The sequence below is a fragment of the Corvus hawaiiensis genome, chromosome 10 (genome assembly GCF_020740725.1).
Source record: "Corvus hawaiiensis isolate bCorHaw1 chromosome 10, bCorHaw1.pri.cur, whole genome shotgun sequence".
NCBI lineage: Eukaryota > Metazoa > Chordata > Aves > Passeriformes > Corvidae > Corvus > Corvus hawaiiensis.
In genome coordinates, this window is record NC_063222.1 from 12448769 (window position 1) to 12469273 (window position 20505).

The 20505-nt window shown below is 40.5% G+C and overlaps 1 protein-coding gene across 12 annotated transcripts in view; it reads left to right on the plus strand.

Annotated features, from left to right (window-relative positions):
* Nucleotides 1–7093: 7093 nt before the first annotated feature.
* AGFG1 (ArfGAP with FG repeats 1) overlaps nt 7094–20505 on the plus strand; it is a 36048-nt gene continuing 22636 nt past the window's right edge. For 3 of the 12 annotated variants that reach the window (XM_048315088.1, XM_048315091.1, XM_048315094.1), the window contains exons 1-2: nt 7099–7361; nt 16320–16413. In XM_048315088.1, coding sequence (XP_048171045.1) covers nt 7195–7361; nt 16320–16413 — 261 coding nt within the window. In that variant the 5' untranslated portion in view covers nt 7099–7194. Of the gene's footprint in view, nt 7366–16319; nt 16414–19151; nt 19268–20505 lie in introns of those variants that run through there. The other 9 variants (XM_048315092.1, XM_048315095.1, XM_048315098.1 and 6 more) reach the window with 6 other exon arrangements.

Here is a 20505-nt window from a genome sequence, read left to right on the forward strand (position 1 = left end):
TGTAAGAAATAATATGCTTCCCTAACAGCTTCTGTAATATTTCTGTATCCATATTTGTGATGATTTATTAACTGTCAGGTTCCTTCTCCCTATCAATTTTCCTTATCCATGGTAGCCTAGAGGACCTTGTTAGTGGGGGTTTTTTCCATTTGTATAAAATCTCTTGCACATCAGGGGTGTATTTCTCAAATTCCTGTGTTTATGTCAGTAAGACACTACTATTTCTGCTGCTGTTATCCCAAATTTTTCATTCACTGTGCTGTTTCAGAGTATTTATTAATTCTCTTGCTCATCCACAAACCAAAACAAGGTTTTGTTCTGTTCAGGCTGCAATGGTGTTCTGAACACTTACTCTTTTCCCATTTCCAAAACACAGTACACGGAATATTACTATGCACAACATGCTTTCTTTATTCATTTGTTTCTGGTGGTTGTTTTGTTGTTGGATTTTTGTTGTGTTGTTTTTTGGATCTTTTTTAAAATTTTTTTAACCATGTAACTAGTAAATATTAAATACTCCGGTCATATAATGAAAAATGTTTCTTTTTCATGTCAAGTCATTTTGGTTAAGTCACACGAAGATACACATTTCTCTTTTTTATCTCCTATTTAAAAAAGAGTTTTTCTAATTGACAAATGCTTTCAAAATCAACCTTCTCAGTGAAATTCTCACACATTGTATCCAAGAGACATGTCTGTCATTGCCACTTCACCAGAGAATGCATTCTTGATAGAAATCTTCATTTCGTACCAGCTGTTTGTAACTACAAGTATGGCTTGCAGTGTTAAAAACAGTTCAAGGCAAGACACTGCAGATGCTCTTGCTGTACAGGAGAAGGTACAAGAGGCCTGAATGTCAGGGGATTCATTTTTCTTCTTAAACTAGTTATTCTAAACAATTTGAAGGTTTCTTTTTGTACTTCGGAAGAAAATGACATGGAGAGAATGTGCTAAACCATTTCTAGGTTTAGCATTATTTTTCCCAAGTATGGATTGAGATTAGTCTTCTCCTGCAGAAAACCTCCCCCAAGAGGGTATTTGTAGCTACCAGGGATTATCCATATCCACTCACTGCAATTGCAGGAGCCGGTGCTACATTCTCTGGGGGATCTTTCTGTCTGTTGTGAATCTTGTTAGTGCTTTTACTTTTATCTGTTAATGCTCCCAATCCTAAAGCCCTTCTCACTGCAGTTTGAACAAGACAAATTCTCAAAGATTAATGGAAAAAATCTTGGTGACAACATCTCAGATTTTAAAATTACAGTAGTGAGAAACATTACACTAAAGGTCATAGAATCTGGTTTCTTTTGGTAGTTGTCCACTGAAATATTTTCTTTCAGAAACAGGGTGACTGAAAAACTTAATTTTCCTATATTCACATGACATAGAATATCTTCTGTATTCTTCCATTTGAATGTCTAACATCTAAAAGCTCTATTTCCTAAATTTCCCTCTTTTGTTATGCCCATCTCCATTGCTTTCCTCAAAGATACTGTTCTTCTTCATCCCATTTTGAGTCCAAATGAATGTTTCCTTGATGTTTAGCTATTCTGACACTTGTTATATTCATTGATTTGTGCAGTGGAGTGTACAAAACCTTGTTCATTAGGCAAGATTCAAACATTACTACATTGGAGTCACTGATTTACAATGTCAGTGTTTCAGATCATGCAGTGCATTACAGGTATTTCATAACTTGTCTTGGCAACTGTGACTCATTACACCTTTTTTCTTTCTTTTTGTCCTTTTTCATTCTTTATATAATCAGGTTGCCTTAGAGAATTAGAAAGTTATGGACCTGTTTTCTAGATTCCAGTTGTAGACACTCCTTCAGGATTACCACAAGCACTGAAAGATGTCTGCTCAAAACAGTTAGTTCTACTCTAGTGTTCTCCAAATCAGCCCTCAAGTGATGTTTATTAAAATAAATAAAATTCTAGGGAAGTATGAAGGAGTATATGTGAGTTTTATAAAGTGTGGGAAAATAAAAGAACACTGGCTGAATATGCTATTTCTCCTATCTACTTTAATATTCTTTCCATCACTGAAGATACTTGTGAAATTACCTGTAATTCTTTTTGCCCAATCTAAGGCACTTCTAAGACAGCACAAACCAATAGCAGTTTCCACAAATTAGACTGACTAATCAATAATTTAGATTCATTAGTGTAAAGGAACAAAGGCTTCTCTTCACTCCCATGGGAGCTTTAGAGAAAACAGGCAGGAAATGCTCATCATCAAGTGGAAAAGGTACTGAAGAATCGAACTTCAAAATACACTGGGCTTTAAATAAAAATCTCACTTATACATCAAGAAATATCTTAAGTTTTTAAACTTTAATGTGAAAATGAAGTTGTTCCTGCTCAGAGAGCATTTCCTGGTTCAGTACTTTATGTAGCCAAATACTACAGAAGCTGTTGGGGTTTAGATGTCTGTTTAGATTCTCTATCTCCCTCTTCTAATTTAGAACCAAAAGTTAAGAGTTGAACTATCTTTTCACCATCGAGTTATGTCTTTCACATGTTTGTCTCCTAAAGTTGGGGTTTTTTGCATCCTTCTCAGTTTGTTCATATCAGTTCCACAACTTCTTTCTTCTACCCATGGACTCTAGGCTGCCTTGTGTATTGCTAACATTCCTGTGGGATGTTCCAGCAAAAGTAAAATATTATATGACTTACCACTATATTTCCATTGCTGTTATAGGACCAAATATGAATATATTCACTCTGTGGTTTAAAGGGTTCCACTCTCCTCTAGCATGTTCCTCTGAAAGGATGCATGAAACAATCATTTGACCAAAACTTCTGTGACAGTTTACAAAGCATCATTCAACTACAAGGTCTTATAGATTAATGATAAACCAATACAAAAAAAATCAGTAATAGAAACATTGGCACAAACTCTAAAAATAAATGTACTGCAACGATGAACTTAAAAATTAAATGCATTCACCTTGCATACAAGATATTCCTATTGAAGATATTCCTATTCCAAGATATTTTGCCTTCACTGCAACTGTATATAAGCATGTTCTTTCCACTACCTAGTCTGTGATTACAAACTGGACTGTGATCTTGTGCACTTAAGGCATGATGGAAATTCAAGAACTGTGTCAAATAAAGGGGCAAGGTTGAAATACTGATAATCTTTCAACATCACTGGCCAATCTAGAAAGCAGGAAGAGAATCATACAGTGACTGAAAATCATTTCCTACCCCATATTACTCCAAATGAATTAGGTGTGTGTCACACAAATAAAACATGACATTAAAAAAATACAGACCACTAACTTGTTCATTACAAAAATCCCAAGATTATGTGACTGTGCCTTTCTCTTTATTGTGAGGCCAGTTTCTTATTCACAGCTATTAAGGGTAAGAGCAGGGCTTTCCACCATTTACCTTTTTTTACTGTGTTAATGTCATAGCAGTGGGTGGGAAATGTCCAAGGGAAATGGCATTGCAAGTAAAGATAATGTTGTAATTCAATCATATTTGTCTGACAATTTTCTTGCATTAAATTGTCCAGATTTAAATAACTGTCAACAGGCAGTATGACTTATATAATCACTACTATGACTTTCTCCTGTTCTGATCTCTTACCAAAATGTATCTATTCATTAATAAAAAGCTACTGCTTGAATAAGGCCAGGCACAGACACACTAATTTATGCTCAGAGGATTGAATAGCACATATCAGTGAACGTTCTGGCTGTGTTCTTTCCTAGTATTTTCAGAAAACCCTTCCTATACAAACATTGAGGTAGCAGTTTACCACCGAGCCGATATACCTAATCCCAGGATTAATTCTGTATGCCCATCAGTGGTGAAGCAAGATGGATTTAATAGCCCATTAGCCTTTCAGCATGATAATTTTCACGTCACTTATCCTGCTGGGTTAATTGCTTTAAAGTGGATATTATTGACCTCAATCTTAGAGCAAACAGAGAACATCTTATTCATCTCCCAAATGTACATTCTTAGACTCTTGTTTCTTTTGGTCCTGACAATAAATGCCTTAGATTATGTGTTTGTATATTATAATTTATACCCTATTGGCCCATATTTAAGAACATACCGAAGCAACGCCTCTCAGCTATTATTAACCACGACTGGAATATTAAATTCTGTTTCTTATGTAAAGAGAAATGTTGCAAGCATAAAAAAACAATTGTTTTACCTCTTGTTAAGAAATTAATTTTAATGTTAAAAGCTGTAGCAGGTGCAGCAGGGATTAAGCACTTTTGGAATAAACAGCTGGCCAGTATATTTCCAACTGCAGAAGTCTGGTCATTAGAAGGAGAGAATGAAGAACAAATTTGGACAGAGAAGCTGCAGGAAAGGAAATTTGGGTTCTAGGGTAGAGAAACAGAAAATTATATAATGAAAAAGAAAATTAAGGAGTAAAATTGAAGAGTAGAGTTTTTGTTCATGTGTATTATTTGTGGATTTTTCCTTTAGTGATTTAGAGAAAACACAGGCCAGCTGCTTTGAGGGAATTAATGCTAGCTGTGAGCAGCAAAAAAATAAAAAAAGCAGGAGCGGAAGAGGAGCACAAGTTATGTTATTGTTTGAGGGGAGGTGAAACAGGGCTGGAAGTTACTGTAGCCGGTTTTTAGATCTGTATATGTCAACAGTGTTACACATACAGGTATACATAGGTCCTTGGATTCCTTATGCACTGATTCCTATGGGAAACAGGAGGGTAAGATTTAGGTACTTGGTTGTAGGAACCCAAGGTTTGGAGCAGGTGTGCCCACAGACTCTGGAAGAACCCAAATCCCACAGATCTCATTTGTAACATGGTGTTTCCCCACACACTCCTGAAGTCTCGTTCTGTAGTTTCCTGGGGTAAATTTGCTTTATAATATACAGAATGGGGAGGCTTGGTGTTTACAAAAAGGGGTTTCTAAACCACATCAATGTTAACATAGGTAATTTATCCACTAGTGTAAGCCTGTCTTGGTTATAAGATAGCCTACAGGCTTATCAAACGCCAGAATAATGACAGAACTGTTTCTTCACAAAAAAAATTGGAGCCTTAAGGTTCCTACTGAACTTTCTGATTGACTTAAACAGTGCTAGGATTTTCCCTGGGAGCTCAGTTCTACATTTTACTGACAATGACAATGTCAATGACAGTGATGTCGTTTTTATCAGCAGCTGTTCCTGTGTGACATTCACGTGAGTACAGTCCTGACACGAGCAGTCGAAGCTGCATGTTCCTGTTTCAGTTACAAACCACCTTTGACTCTGGTTGAAACAAAACCTGACTGCATGTAGCAACTCTCTGCTGCAGCAGGTGTGTGGCCAATCACTGCTCTGCAAAGGATTTTCCAGGAAAAAAAAAACCTTGTTTTTTAACCTTCAGGGTTTTTTTCTAAATTTAGGTCATCTGCTTTAGGTCATTTAGGTCATTGGCAAAGGTACAATGTTAGCATGTTCCATAAAAGGCAAAATAAATGAAACCTTCTGAATAACAAGAATATCAACATTTCATAGAGAAGTGAAAAATTAGAGGAAGCAGTGAGAATTTGGTCCTTATAAGACAGGAAATATTTCCTGTTTACTCTTAAGAATGTTATTTAAGCATTGGTGATTATTTAGTGATGTTTATGTTTCACTATTAACAGCTCCTGCCACCCATACTAGGAAAAAAATTAGAGTATTGCCTTCTGTGTTTAAAACTCAAGAACTGGTTGATCAGCTCATGTGAATTAGCATATCCAGGGAAATCAGAAGAGGAAGGACAGATTACTGATGCTGAACACCTAGTCCTAGATTTTTAAACTAAAACTATGAGGAAAATACAGTGGATCAGATCTTGCTCCTATGTGTACTGATGTCAGGGGCACAAAACTTGACCCTAAATACATTGCATTGGGAATCATTAAACCTTAAAAGATTTTAATCATACATAGTATTGCTGGGGCATTTTGTAAATGAAATCACTAAAATATAAAGCACATTGACCTTTTTTTTTTTTTTTTCACATTGATTTTGCACACTGTTGAGAAGTATTCCTTTAGGCAGCTTTGTGTGGAAAAACACGTATTTTGTGGATCAGGGGCTGATTGGGATTTCCTCTCGGGTACCAGATGGACGTGACTCCTAGCTCTGCTCTCACCCCTGATGGGGGAGCGGCCAGCCTGGCACCAAATTCCCAAAGGGAAACAGTGCATTTCTCGCCTCCGTCCCGAGAAAGCCACCCGTGAGGGTGTTCTCACAAATCCCGCTGCTTGCTGCAATCGGCACTGACGATCCTCACGGAACCCGGGCCACCTCGCTGCCACCAGCCCGTGCCCTGGGTCATGCCCGCCGCCAAGACCCCCGGGCACCCTCTCTGGGAGCGGGAGGAAAGGCCCCGACGGGACCGGGAGCGCCTCCGTTCTCGCCACGCTCCGTGACTGAATTTCCAGACTTTAGGGACACAGAGGGACACCGGCAGCGCTGGGGCGCGGGCGAGGCGGGTGGTCGCTCTTTCACAGAGCACCTCCCGCTCTCCCCAACCGGCCTGAGCCCACCGCTCGCGCGAGGCTGAGGGGCGGCGGGGACCGCCTGGCCTTCACCCCGCGGTGTGAGGGAAACAGCCCGCCCCGAGCGGGCGATCCCCTCCTCTCCGAGAAAAGGCTAACTGCACTTTTTATTGGTATTTTTCCATCGGGACTCTCCACAGAACTGACCCCAAGGCTCTCTCCCCCCGCCCCGCCGGGTCACGCGGGGTGACTCGGCTCCGCCGGAGGCGCCGCCCCGGGCCGGGGTTGCGGCGTGAGGGGGGTGGGGGGGTGTAGCGCGTCCTCCTAGGCGACAGGGGGCGCTGCAGCCGGCGGACGCGCAGGGCTCCGCCGCGGCCGCCATCTCCTCGCTGAGCTCATAAAGGTGTCGCGCAGGTTCCGCCCGGGCTCGTCATTCCGCCGCCCCGGGCCCGGTACCACCGCCGCCGCCTCCCCCGCGCCGCGGCCCCCGCCCGCTCTCTCCCTCGCGGGCCGCCGGTCCGCGTCAGCGGCCACCGCGCTCCCGCACCGGCCCGCCGGCGGGCGCTGGTTGTGCCCTCCCCGCCCCTTCCTTCCCTCTCTTCCCCTCAACCCCCTTCCCGCCCGCCCCCTCTCCCGCCGGCCGGGCCCCGGAGCGCCACCGTCGCCGGGGTGTGAGCGGGGCCCGGCGCCGTGCCGGGCCGTCCCTCGCCGGCGGGGCCATGGCCGCGAGCGCCAAGCGGAAGCAGGAGGAGAAGCACCTGAAGCTGCTGCGGGAGATGAGCAGCCTCCCGCCCAACCGCAAGTGCTTCGACTGTGACCAGCGGGGCCCCACCTACACCGACATGACCGTGGGCAGCTTCGTGTGCACCTCCTGCTCCGGCATCCTGTGAGTGAGTGCGGGCGGGGACCGCCGGCTCCATTCCACCGGCACGGGTGACCTCCGCCCCCGGCCGCCGGGGGACGCGTCCGCAGGGCGGCGGCGGCTGGGCGGTGCAGCCCCGCCGCGGGTCTCGCTGCGCCGCCGCTCCCCCTGCGCTCGCCCTTCCTGCTGCCGGCTTGGCCACGTCGGGGGGCAGCGGGCGGGGGGCTCTCCCGGGAAAGGGAAGGAGGCCGTCGGGAGGCTTTACTGGGCGCGTTCGCTGGAAATCCCCGTCGGAGCCCCCGGTGCGGAGGTGGCGGCCACTGGCGGGGTGTGCAGGGCTGGGGCGCACGGCAGCCCCGCGGCCCGGAGCTGATCCTGAGGAGGTTCCTTCGGCACGTAGGGGGAGCGCGCACGGGGAGTGGGAGCACCACCACCCCACGGACGTGTCGGAGGGGTGGTTAATTGAACAAGTGTGCGAGAATACTTGGGGAAAGGGAAGGGGCACGTGGCTGAGCAGTTCACTGTCATGACAGCCTTGAAGATGCGGGGATACTAATCCTGTCGTGAATATGTTTACAGATACTACTTTAACGTTAAGTTAAACCACCAGTATAGCTTTATGTGTATCTAGTTATGCTCGGCGATAGTTCGTAAGACAACTCTTTAAGCTCTCAGTCGATAAACTCTAGCCCAAATGGTTTGAGAGACTTGATCTAGTAGAAGGTGGTTCGGTTTTTTTCCTCTTACATCGATTATTTCCTACAAACTATATATATAAACCTTGGAAAGGGATTGGCTCTGATAACGTGGTTGCATTTTTTCCTGTTCCTCATTCCTGTATGGGCCTCCCCACTACTCCTCCTTTTTCCACCCATCCTCCCCAAAGATAATGTGTATGAAACTAAGAGTTGAGGTCAGTCAGTTGTGAATTTCAGTCACATATCCATAATTTGGGGGAAAGACCCTGCTGTCTTCAGTGCTACTTTCTCCTTAGCTATATCTGTTTGCTTTTATATGATTCTGTAGCATTGTGCTAACGGAATGGAGCAGATTTGAAGAGTAACCAAAGAAGTAATAAATAGTATCAAAGGATACAGATTGGTGTTTGTAAGGGTTTGAGTTCATAAAAGGCATTCAGGAGCCTGAACTAATTTCTGTCCCCTTACTACCCCAAACAGGCCTTCCAGGTAAGGTCCGGTGTTTAAGAACAAAGTTGGTAATTACACTGAAATGCAAAACAAAGCAAGTATGTTAGTTCTTTGCTGAATTTACATGGAATAAACTGCCTTTTATACTAATAGCTGATTAGACTTGGGGTTCTTCTACTTTGTGTAGACTTCTGAACAGACTTGACACAAATACAGAAAATACATATAAGTTGTGAAATTGAAAAGAGACTCTGGTTTTTCACACATACATGCCACACATACATAGCCAGCTCTGGCTGTTGTTTGCTCTCTTTGCAAACTATTATTTGTGCTGGCATGTGAAACTATTTTAAGCTACTGCACTGAGCTTATTTAATGGTTGATCATGTTCTTACTGGGTTAAACTGACAGCGTAATAAAGCTGCACCATCAGAGTGTTTGTCTTTATTTTTCAGGCTTCTTAACCTTAATAGACAAATACATTGTGAATGCTGCTGAGATGTTCAACGTGGGTTCAGAAGGGTCTGTTCCTTTTATCTGTTGGCTGGGAGGTATGGACTACTAAAGTGCGTAGTCCAATTTACAGCAACCAAAAGGATGTACAGGCAGTGAAACAGCTCATAAGCAGGGGACAGCTGCCACTTGATGTTAAGTTGACCATCATTTGGATGTTACCATGCTTAAAGGAGGAATACTGTTAGCAAAAACGTGGTTAATGTATTGGTATTCCAATAAAATGCAAATAGTTCTTTCTTTCTAAATATGCAGTGTTTTTGTCTTGCTATAAAAAAGCAACCACAAACAACATGTTTGGTTCTTACAGCTAGTAACACCTACACTTACAGCTGGAGTAAAGGACTGTTAAGAGGACTTGAAGCTTCCCTCTAAAATAAATTTCGACTCATTCTTTCATGTTAACTTGGAAAAGCTTCCATAAATTGTGTGTGCAGGATCATACGCATTGGTTAACAGCTTAGGACCTAGCCAGTAGGGTATTTTTGTTAGTGATGAGACTTGGTGTAGGTCATGTCTGTTTCATAACTAGAAACTTATTTTTAACACTTCTGTCGGAATGGTCCTTCATACAAGTTGTTTATTTCCAGATGCTTTTCACTGTAGCATTCCACAGTGTAGGGAAATGAGGGGGGAACAAACCACATAATGGCAAATAAATATAAAAGTATAGCTGCTTCTATAGTTCTTAATGGTTGTTTGCGTTCTGCCTCATAATACTTGCTTTACTGTAAGGCTTTAATAATCTTAGTACTTTATCTTGTTTATGTGCTGTGTGAACAACTTGCATTGCTTCTTGTTTTAATTAATTTTTTCTAATCTGGTACAGGAAGTATTCTTGGGAGTCAAGTAGACTAGTTTTTTCAAGTATGAAGTGCCCAATGCAAGATTAAAATACTAGTAGATTAAAAAGTCTCCTTCAGAAAGGTTTCTCAATTAATTAAAAGTGACTGCTAATATCAGTATGATCTTAAATAGGCATGTTATTCTGGGTACTGTTAACTCTAAACTTTTAAAAACTGTAGTATAACCTTTTTTTACAAGTTTTCTGAAGTGTTTATGCATTGTCCTGGGAAGGACTGTCTATTCAGATCTAAAACCTTAATTCTGGATTCATCCTGAACTTCCTTTAAGTGTTTCATGTGTATCAAAAGAGTGATGCTATGTATTACTAGATTTAGCTTTAAAAAGCTTCTGTTCCCTCTACTGTTTCCCAAATAGTATGTCTAGCCTGTTCATAAGCTGCTAAAAACAATGACAGGACTAGTGGCTTTGCTGAAAAGATCTGCTTCTGACTTAAGTGTTGAAAGTGAGTCTTGTCAAGTAAAAATATGTCAAGTAAAAATTACAGGAGGTTTTTCTCTGTAATACCTGGGATTTAAATGACCTTATCCGATCAGGTTTACCAGAGCAGAAGTTTTGCTGTGCAAAATGGTGCATGCAGGAGAAAGTTCATGCACAGTGATGTGAATTTGCTTCCTCTTAAAATACTTCCACTTGTCCCCTGTGTTTAAATTCTTCATGTGGGAAAAAAGTGTGCTAGCATCACACAAGCTAATGCAGCTTTTTGTACAAGAATATAGGATATCTGGAACTACACACACAGTCATTTCTGCCCTGAGAGCAGGAGGAGATGCTGTGGAGGAGCAGTGTGCTCAGGTGAAGGATTACAGTCACACACCACGGGAAGATTTCTCTTTATTACGGCAAACCCACATCTCAGGAAATGTTGGCAGGGAGATTCTTTTGGTTTGAAAGAAGTCCTTTGATTCAAAGGATTATGTTGGTAGCTATGACTGTTGTTTTCCTGGATGCTCCCATGTGGCCTGCTGACAGTGACATCCTTCCCTTTGTCTTATCAAATGCCTCTTGGCCTTGTATCTCAGCTGTCTGTGCATATCTGCTTTCGAGCACTTCTGTAGCACTCGCAGTCAGCCCGCTCCCAACTTTGATAAAAAGAACATGTTTTTCAGTTCACCAATGGAAAATATCCCTGTTTGATTAAGAGTCCACTTGCACATGTTTTTTAATATATAATTTTTTTGTTTAATCTTGACACTTTTTAAATATCTGCTAATGTGATAATTAAGGCACTCCTTTCTCTCACTGCCCTCTCAATTCCCTCCCTCCCTCCCAACTTACTAAGGAAGTCTCTTGTTCAGCAACAAGGAATGTTTAGAATGTACAGGTACTTTGAGAAATGCTAAAGCCCTTTTATGCTATTTTTCACAATTATTGGCCACCTTCTGGCTGCTTGTAATGCTTCTAGTTGAAATTTTAAATTTAAAATTTTCATGGGTAGGGGAGTTCTGTGTCAGCCAGATGGAAGTATTTGATGGCAGATAGATTAGTAACAGACTATTAACATCTCTATGAAGTGGTGGTGAATTATTGTCCTTTCCCTAGAAGAAGTTTAGCAGAAACTAAAATAGTCTAAACAAACAGTGCTAGAGTGAAGGTGATTGTGTTAGCATGACTTTTCCATCCTGTTTTTCCTTTGGAGCATGTTTGGAAAATTACTCCGTGTTGTGTCTCTCTGTGTGTGTATATATAGATTTTTTAAGGGTATTTTCTATATTACTGTATTTCTTGTTTTCAGTTTCAGGGCAGGAGAGCAAAGGAAATGTCTGTATACCACAGTGAACACTGCAGTTCAGAAAGAATGTTTGGGGTTTTTTTTAAGAAAAAACTTAAATTAACCTTGACTCTGCTTCAAAACGTGTGTATGAGTCTTCTGCTATTAAAAATAAATGAGCTTGTGAGATGGCGGAGGGTCTCCTGGGAGGTCTGCAAGTATCAGGAACGGCCAGTGCTGCTTATATTCTCTTTTGCTAATTACAGTACCACAGAAATAATAACAAATGCTGTGACATTGGATTTTCTGGCGCTTGTTTTCTGGACACCTGGGGATGTGGGGTGCTCTGTGATGGCTTGGTATTTGACTTGCCTCATTAACTTCATGCTTTTTAGGGGATCAGATTTTGCTGGCTTAGACTCAAGATGGTGTTAAAATATGATCCAGGGGATGTTAGCAGTGTTGAGCAGCCGTCTGACCACCATTCCTCCCACAAAAGGGACCCTCTGTTCTGCCAGAGCTTACTCTTTAAATTTTTTTTGCCTCCCAGCCCTGGCCTTTGCAGACAACTTTGCCAACTCTTATTTGAGATTAATGCAGGAATGGCTGCTCTGCCAACAATCACAAGTTCAACTATAATTTGCTGCTAAATTGTTTTAGTAACAAATATCCACTGCTTGTTGACTGTGTTTTGAATGTTTAATGTTTCAATTGCCAGACTGCAGAATCCTGTGTCAGTGGCCTTAAAGCTTCCTTTGTTTGTGAGAGCACCAGTTTAACAATGCCTTCTGGAGAACAGAGGTCTCATGTTCTCTGAAGCTGCCCCTATGCTAGGCTGTGACTCAGTGAGGGTCAGTGGAGGAGAGTCTCCAGGCTGGAAGCTCTGGTCACAGTGCTCTTCCACAGAAATAACCATTGCTGAGTGTGAAGAAGTTGGCAGTGATGAGTGGGATCTCTGTGTGGGATGTTCTAGCTCTGGTGTGCTGGATAAGCGCAGATGGCAGAATTGTCTTACTCTGTCATCTTTCCCCAGGGCCTCTTGGGAGAGGGCTGCAGTCTGGTTTAAGTGCTGAGGTAGCATTTGGTTGCTGCCTTCCCCAGGAGCTCTGTTGTAGGGAAGGGAGTAACTGGTACCACTGCACAGGGGCAGGTTGCAAATATTTGTTCAGGGTCAATTTAAATTTAGGCATGGATAATTTCCACTAAGGGACTGTAATCCATTCTGTCCCTTGTTAAATAGGGAGTACTGTAAAGCGTTAGAACTGTGTGAAACACTTGTCAAATACAAGGAAAAAAACATTTTTCCTATGAAAAAGGAGGTTTTTAAATTCATCATAAGGGATAATTGTACTTGGCTGTCTACCAATAAGCTTCCCCCATATGTAGATGAGCTGTTCGTGAATCATTTGGGTCATTAAATAATCTCTGTAGGTAAGGAAGGGTTGGTCCTTGAATTCTGCTTCAAAAATCCCACAACTGCTCTGTTTTAGGGAAATTCCAGGCAATTCATGGATGTAGATTATGGATTAGAAATCATAAAAAAATAGAGTGTTTGCTGTTCTAATGGTAGAATGAAAGTAATTTATCTAAGAAAGGTAACGCATATGTTTGGGCTGTGTTTATGTGCAGCTTCTTGTCTGGAATTCCTTGTTCTGGGCTGACTTTTTAGGCTGCTTTAGCATAAAAGGAAGCTTTACATAGGTTCCCTCCACCCTTTGCCGTATTCAATGGACATAAATACTTGTATGTACAGTATTGCACCCTGATAGTTTACATTAAGGCTCTTAAAGTTTTGTTCAGAATTTTCAGTCCTCCTGGACCACTGATGTGGTGTCGTGCTCTCTTTCATCGTGCCAGACATCTGACACCTCTGTGTGGTGATCTGACCTTTAGGGGGGAATGTCTTCCATCTCTTAGCAGGATGGTGTAATAGAAATGTGAATTCATCTTGTCCCATGTGGATATAATGTGTATATCAGGGAACTTTATAATCTGAATTTGTCACTGGAGAGACAGGCATGGAGGAAGTCTCTGGTGAGATTTAACAAAATCTTATCTAGGCCTCAACCACATTCAGTATTGCTGCTTAATAGAGCTGAAGATACTGAAGATATCAGTGTTTGCTGATGTAAATGCTCTGAAGAGCCCTAGTAGATGACTGTAGAGTAGGTACATGTTAACTTGTTCAGTGCCTTTAAATTGCAAACACAGGTACAGCAGAGCACTTAAACTATACTTACGGCAAAAAGGAATTTCCAGCAGGAGCTGGAAAGTTGAGATATACTGCCTGTGCTGGGAAACATGTAAAAGTGTTAGTGAATAGCTCTAGCTTTTAGTCATTAAATAGTTTACAACTATCTAACTGTGCTGCTATTGTAATTACTAGAAGGAGAGTGAATGAACAGACTAAGGCAGGCAGAACTGCTTTTATACTTACTGCAAAAGCAAGGGATGGCAATTCTCATGTAACATTTGATGGAGCATATTTATGTGAAATGCCGGGTGGATGCCAACTTTGTTTCTATGCTGTCACTGAGTATGTGATGCTACAGTGTCATTTAGTGAATTGTAATTGCTTACACACACAGACCTAGAAGGTGTTTTTTTAAAACCCAAAAATAAACAAACCTAAACAACCAAACCTAATCCTAGCACCAGCTCGGAAACAATGAATTTCAACTGCATAGAGAACTCTTACAGATTTCTTTTAAATTACATAATCTTAAAATGAGTATGTACTTTAAAAAAATCTTAGATAATCGTATAGTATTTTAATAAGTGTAATTTATTTGTGATGTAGATGATACAGCTAGATGAAAGATGTTAAGTTGGTAATTTTAATTTACCAAGAAATTTAAACGTTTTGAGAGAAGATAGTTTAATCAACTATCTTAAAACCTCTCTCACCAACTTCAATGAAACGTCTACCTTCTTGTCAAGATGCTGAACTGTGGAGTCTAATGTCAGCTGCTCTGATTTCAAAAATTTGCTGAAGCAAATAGTATTCTGTAAAACTAATTTTGACACGCTTGTAGGTTTGTATATGACTTCTGCTTTTAAGGTATTCAAAATCACAGCATTTCTTAGCAAAATAAAATTAATTGTTTATCTAAGTGTTTCAGGCAGTGACTATCTCAAATTTAGTTTCTCATGAAACTTAGGCTAAAATGTTACTGCTGAGTGTTCTAACCAGTATTCAACTTTTGATTAAAAATGTGAAGATCTTTTAACACAGGATCAGAATTCTTACAGGTACACTTGAATTTAGGTGTGAAGGTGAATTTGTAAGCTAAATGCACAGCAATATTCTTCCCATTAGACTTACTTGGAAAACTGGAAGTGCTAAAATTTTTCTGTAAAAGTTGAATATAATGTTAATATTTGGAATATCAGATTTTTGTCATAGGCTGTTCTGATGGGTAACAATTTAATTTATAGTTAATATTATTGGGATAATCATGGAACTTAAAGAAAACCACTGGTTGTCCTAAATTAGATGTCAGTGATTTTTTTTTTTTTTATTCTTAAAAGCAGTCTGAACCAAATTTAGAATTGAAAGCATAGGAACAAATACAAGCAATAGAGCTATCAGTTGATTTTCTTAGTGATTTGTTAGGCCTGTATTGCATCCCTGGAAAGCTTTTTGTGTGCTTTGATATCTCATGGTTAATGTATATGAATTGGTTTTTAAGATGGTATTTCAGAAATCCAGGCCTGGTTAATGTGAGTGTTAAACTGGCCCCGTGGTGTTGCCTGAGTGTCTCACTGCTTGGAACATGTGGGATGCAATGTTCTGGCCACCATTGAGCAAAGCACAGCTTGGTTTTGATTGTAGGCAATTTGTTGGTAGGCAAAAGCAGTAGTTAGCATGTATTTAAAGAAAGAGCTTGAAAAGAAAGCAAGTTTTTTCTTACCGTGGTGCTGTTGCTCAGCAGGTTTTCTCTCTGTGCTTGCAGGTTGTGACTTAACCAGGTTTGACAATGTCAGGCTGTGGCAACAGAAGTGCCTAGTGTTTCTGCTGGCACACTGTTTCTGCAGCAGCCTGGCGTGGATGTGAGAGTGGTGCCAATCTGGGCTTGAGGCAGAGCTGCTCACATCTGGAGCTGTGGCATTAGCAGTGGTATCTCTCATGTGAGAGCACACTAAAACCAGTGTCTTTTTACTTTTGTTGTGGTTACTTCTGTAGTGTTCAGGAAGAGGAAGAAGCCCCTGTGAGTGCAGGGGCAAAAAGTAAACTAGAAAAAGATGCTGTGAGGAAACAGGAAATATAGGTTAAAGCAGGAGAAAAAGACTGAGCTGGGGAGTTTAGCTTGAAGAAATCCAGTTATTGGGTAGAAGCTGTAGTAAGAGATCAAAGTGAGAGAGGAGTTGGAGGGAAAGGAAAATGCAGCCAAGGGGGGACCCAAGAGTGAGAGACGAAAGGTTGAGGCAAGGGTGAAGCAGATTAGGATTTAAAAAAAAAAGTCTAATTTTGTTTTCTTAAATTTGCATAGAAAGTGCCGGAGTGAGTTTGCATGAGCGATTGTGAACATTGGTTTCCCCCCAAGTTCTGTTACTCAACTTAGTATACTGAGCGTTACTTTGAGAAGAGCTTACACAGCCTTAAGTTGTATGGCCGTACCAAGAATGAGTATGTTTTACAGAGATGGCTCCTATTTTAAAACGGACTGACTTCTAGCTGTAGTGTTAAATGTAATTGTATGATGACAAATTTCCCAAATGCTGAATACTTCTTGCTTCTTTCAGGCGGGGCTTGAATCCACCCCACAGAGTGAAGTCGATTTCAATGACTACATTCACACAACAGGAAATAGAATTTCTGCAGAAACATGGAAATGAAGTAAGTATTATTTGGAGAATAAAGTGGATTTGGCACTTAAGTAATGTTTTAGACTTTAATATTTAAGAAAAGCTTAGTTGGTTTTTTTTTTTTTTAGCAAAAGCTAGACAGAAGTCTTTGGAAGCCAACATCATTTGAAATGAGGTTTCTGAAGTGCTTGTTTCATTGGGTAGCTGATCATCATAATGTTATAGTCCAACCCAGACAGTCCAGATTCACATGATCAGTATTTCTGAATTGGGTTTTCTTTTGACTTTGCATAAGGCAAGATGCAGCCATTTTTTTTTTCTTGCAAGCTCAGAACTTGAAACTGACTGCAGCAGTGTTTCCTGAAAGAGTGCACTGTGACAAAAATAAATACCAAAAATACAGCTTGTAGCTGTATTTCTTCACAGTAGGTGTCAGAAAGTCTTCTAGTAGTTTTAATAGCCTCTTTACTTAATAGAAGTATATCCATGTTGAATGTTCTTGGAGAGAGGAAGGAAAGGGAGAAATTGTTATCTAGTGTGTGCCTTGTGGCAGCTTTGAAGACGACAAGTTCTAGCATACTGACTTTTTGTTCTTTTTAATAGAAGAAAACATCTGAGGTAAATGTTGGATTGGCTCTATGGGAACACACAGAGCACTTAAGCCCTGGATGTGGCTATTGCTCTCTTCAATTTGAGAGTGAAGTTTGTGTTTTAATACCATACTGTAGCATTGAGCATTTTAGAGGCAGATTTTGCCTCTGTTGGAACTAGATAAAGTTCTGCTTCACATTGATTGCATCTGTATCCTGTTTAGTAGAACTGTTGATTGTAGGCTAGAGTGTTTTATTAGTGTCCTCTTGTGAAGCTTTGTGGGGATAAATCCCATCATTCACTAAAATGCTGGTACTCAGCTCTCTTAAAGTTGGCCCATTCATAACTGTCAGGTTGAAGAATGAAAATAGAAGTAGCAATTTCTTTTTCTGTCCTGGTAAACATGTGTTATTTGTTGAAATGACCGTTAGTGGATGATTCCTCTAGACAGAGCTGGAACGAGGCCTGAACTCTCCCAGACTTTATAAAATACTCTTGATGGCTTAGGTTGCTTGTTTTTTTTTAAAACTGTAGAGAATTGCATATATATGTGTATATATGTGGAGCATACTGCTGACTTCTTGCATAGGGAAATTTAATAAAGAATCTTCTGTGGACTCACATAGAGTGTGTTGGAGTTTCTTTCCATAAGATTGGATTGTAAACTTCAGCTAGCTTTAAGCTTCACAAAGTAAAGGAAAACATGTGTTTGTAGCTCCCTCCCTGCATTTGTTTTAATTTCATTTTTTTACTAAATCTGCGATGTCTAGAGAGTGCTTTGAGTTTGTCTTCACTGGTCTGGAACCTTAACTGATCCTTTCTCAACTGATTAGTGTGGTTGTCCGTTTCATTATAGCCATGACTAGTCTGCCAGTCATAATGATTTAGTTGATACGTAATTTATTATTGACATAAAAAAAGTTCACAGATCTCTGCAGTGCTATTCTGTTTCAAAAGCAGGGGTCTTTGCACTTGCAGTATTCTAATTAGAGAATTGCAATGATTTAAATGAGCTGCCTCAAAAATGAAGATGTATTCCTGAGTTTAGTTTTAGGTTGTTGATTATTGCTTTAATTCTTAAGTAGAACTGAGTAGACACTTGCAAGTGCAGATGGTAGATTTAAGGAGTGCTCAAATATTGAACAGAAATGATTATTGTTTTAAACACTGTTGAAGTTTAAAACCTAGTTAAACATGTTTTCACTTTTTTATATTGCAGTAGTTAAACAGGCATTTTGCTTTCTCTTGTTGGTATTGGACTTTGGAGCCTGCAGATAAGCTAATGTATTGGACAGATGAAATTCATCTGACCTCACAAAAAACCACTGTTTTGCTTAGCTTGCTGTTCAGCATAGGAGGCTCTTGTGTGTATAGGAAGAAATTAAATTTCCTAAAATAAGACTTTCCAAACATGGAATTGTCCAATGTTGTAATATCAACAATTAAAACAATTCTGCAGCGATTAATATAAAAAGAAGCTAACCTTTTTTACAATCTATCGTGTTTAACATCCATTTTTCTGTAACTTCTAAAATACTTTCATTCCCACTTTTTTGTTCTAGTCTTTCTCCAACATGGCCAAGGCCTCTGTGATAACCTTTCTTGCTTCCAGATGAGTAGATCATGATTGTACAATAGGGATCTTGCTCTGAATACAAAGTAAAATAGCAAGAAAACTTCCATGAGATAAAGTAGTTAGGGTGCTGAGTTGTTCTTAGAGGAAGTAGTTTTCCACTCTCCTTCAAAGGGTATTTATAAGGTCAGTGTATTGTATGAGGTTGAAGTTCTCTAAACCCAGAAAACAAACAAAACAAAAAAACCCAACCACTCCAACCAAACAAAGAAAAAAACCCAAAACACTTCCTAATATTTAAAATACTAACTTCTCCCCAGTTGTTGTAAATGACCCTCTTTGTGGCATACATGGGTAAAATATTCAGTTACTGAAAGGCTTCTGCAAAGCAACTGCTTTGGGGAGAGCCGATTCACAGCAGCTTTTCTTTAAGTGAGACACCATCTTCTTCCCTGTATGTACATGTTCTAAGAAATGTCATTCTGGCCCAGGCAGCTTGAACTTTATTTTAAATGAGTTTTTACTGCTTCAAACAGTTTTAAATCCTTTTACTGTATTAGAAGACACCTATATTTTGGTGTTGCTTACTCATCTGTAGGTATAAACAGATGTCCAGACTCCAGCTTTGGTAATGTTGGGATTAGGTCACTGCAGCAAGACTGGAGGCATCTTCCAGCTGACATTCCTCAAGTGCCTTCTGAAATCCTTTTCAAGGATAAAGGTAATTCTGACTCACTGGGTAGGGTTTGTCGTCTCCTTGCTCTCTACATGAAGAACAGTGTATTTTCATGTTAGGAATAACCAGAAGAGATTGATACAGAGATGTTTCTGCTTGAATAATCATCCTCAAATGATGCTAGCGCTGATTTGGCCTCTGATTCAGTTGTGCGGTGGTAGTAGGAAGTGAACCCGCTGTTTGCAGAAAGTGGAGGTGGTGCTAATCTCCTGTTGCCATTATAGCTGTGAATATTTATTCAGAAACTTTTCCCTTAAGCTGAAAATAGTATTAGGAGGCAAACCGGTTACAGAGTTAATTTTTCTCCTACCCTTTTGAAAAACGACAGGTATTTTATAGCCTTTCCAAATAGCCCATTCTAAAATGCATGTGGTTGAAGAAAAAGATCTTGATGGTCTTCTGTTTAGAAAATCTGTGTTACTCTGGGGGAAAGACCACGTTTACCTGACCTAATGAGTAGAATACATGCAGATGTGCTCAGCTGTTTGGGGTTATTTTAATAGTGTTGAATTTTGGTTTGGTGCCAATCTTCCCAACTCCCAATAGCACCTGTGCAAGTCCCTCTTCCCTGCACTCTTGTAGAGCTGGCAACAGTGTGAGTCTGGTTCAGAGCTGGTGTTAGGCCAGACCAGAATGCTTCCCTAGAAGCATTACTATGGAATGTGGCCTAGAAACCCTGGAGTGGAAGGAGCAGTCTCTAAGCTGGAGCTGATGAGTCCTGACAGCACGAGCTGTGCAGTCAGGTGTCCTTGTAGTACATTGCTGGTTCTGCTAATACGATATAGAGATACATGAGCTGATTGTGTGTAGAACAATGTCTTTGTTAGCAGGATTTACTGGCTTGACTCTGCTTATGAAACAACTATAACTTCTGGACCCAAACTGCCTTTGAAATCAGTATGCTGGCAGTATAAAATAATTTTAACCTACAGAGAGTAATGAATAATATTGACATCAGAAGTGCAGAATTGCTAAACAAAGCTATAACTTGCTTACATAAAGAAACCGTTTCCAAATCTTCCTTCCTGTAGGGTGTTATGTTTTGGAACATAGTTTTGTTGTGTGATACTGTGCAGTTCTATGCACTGTCAGCGTTACATTTGGTGCATAACTGAGGATATTTTATTGGCAGGGAGGGGGAGAAGAAGAAATCTAATATGGCATTTACAAGCCTCCTGAAAGGTAATGTCTCATTAGAGCTTTTTAAACTAGACTGACATGTA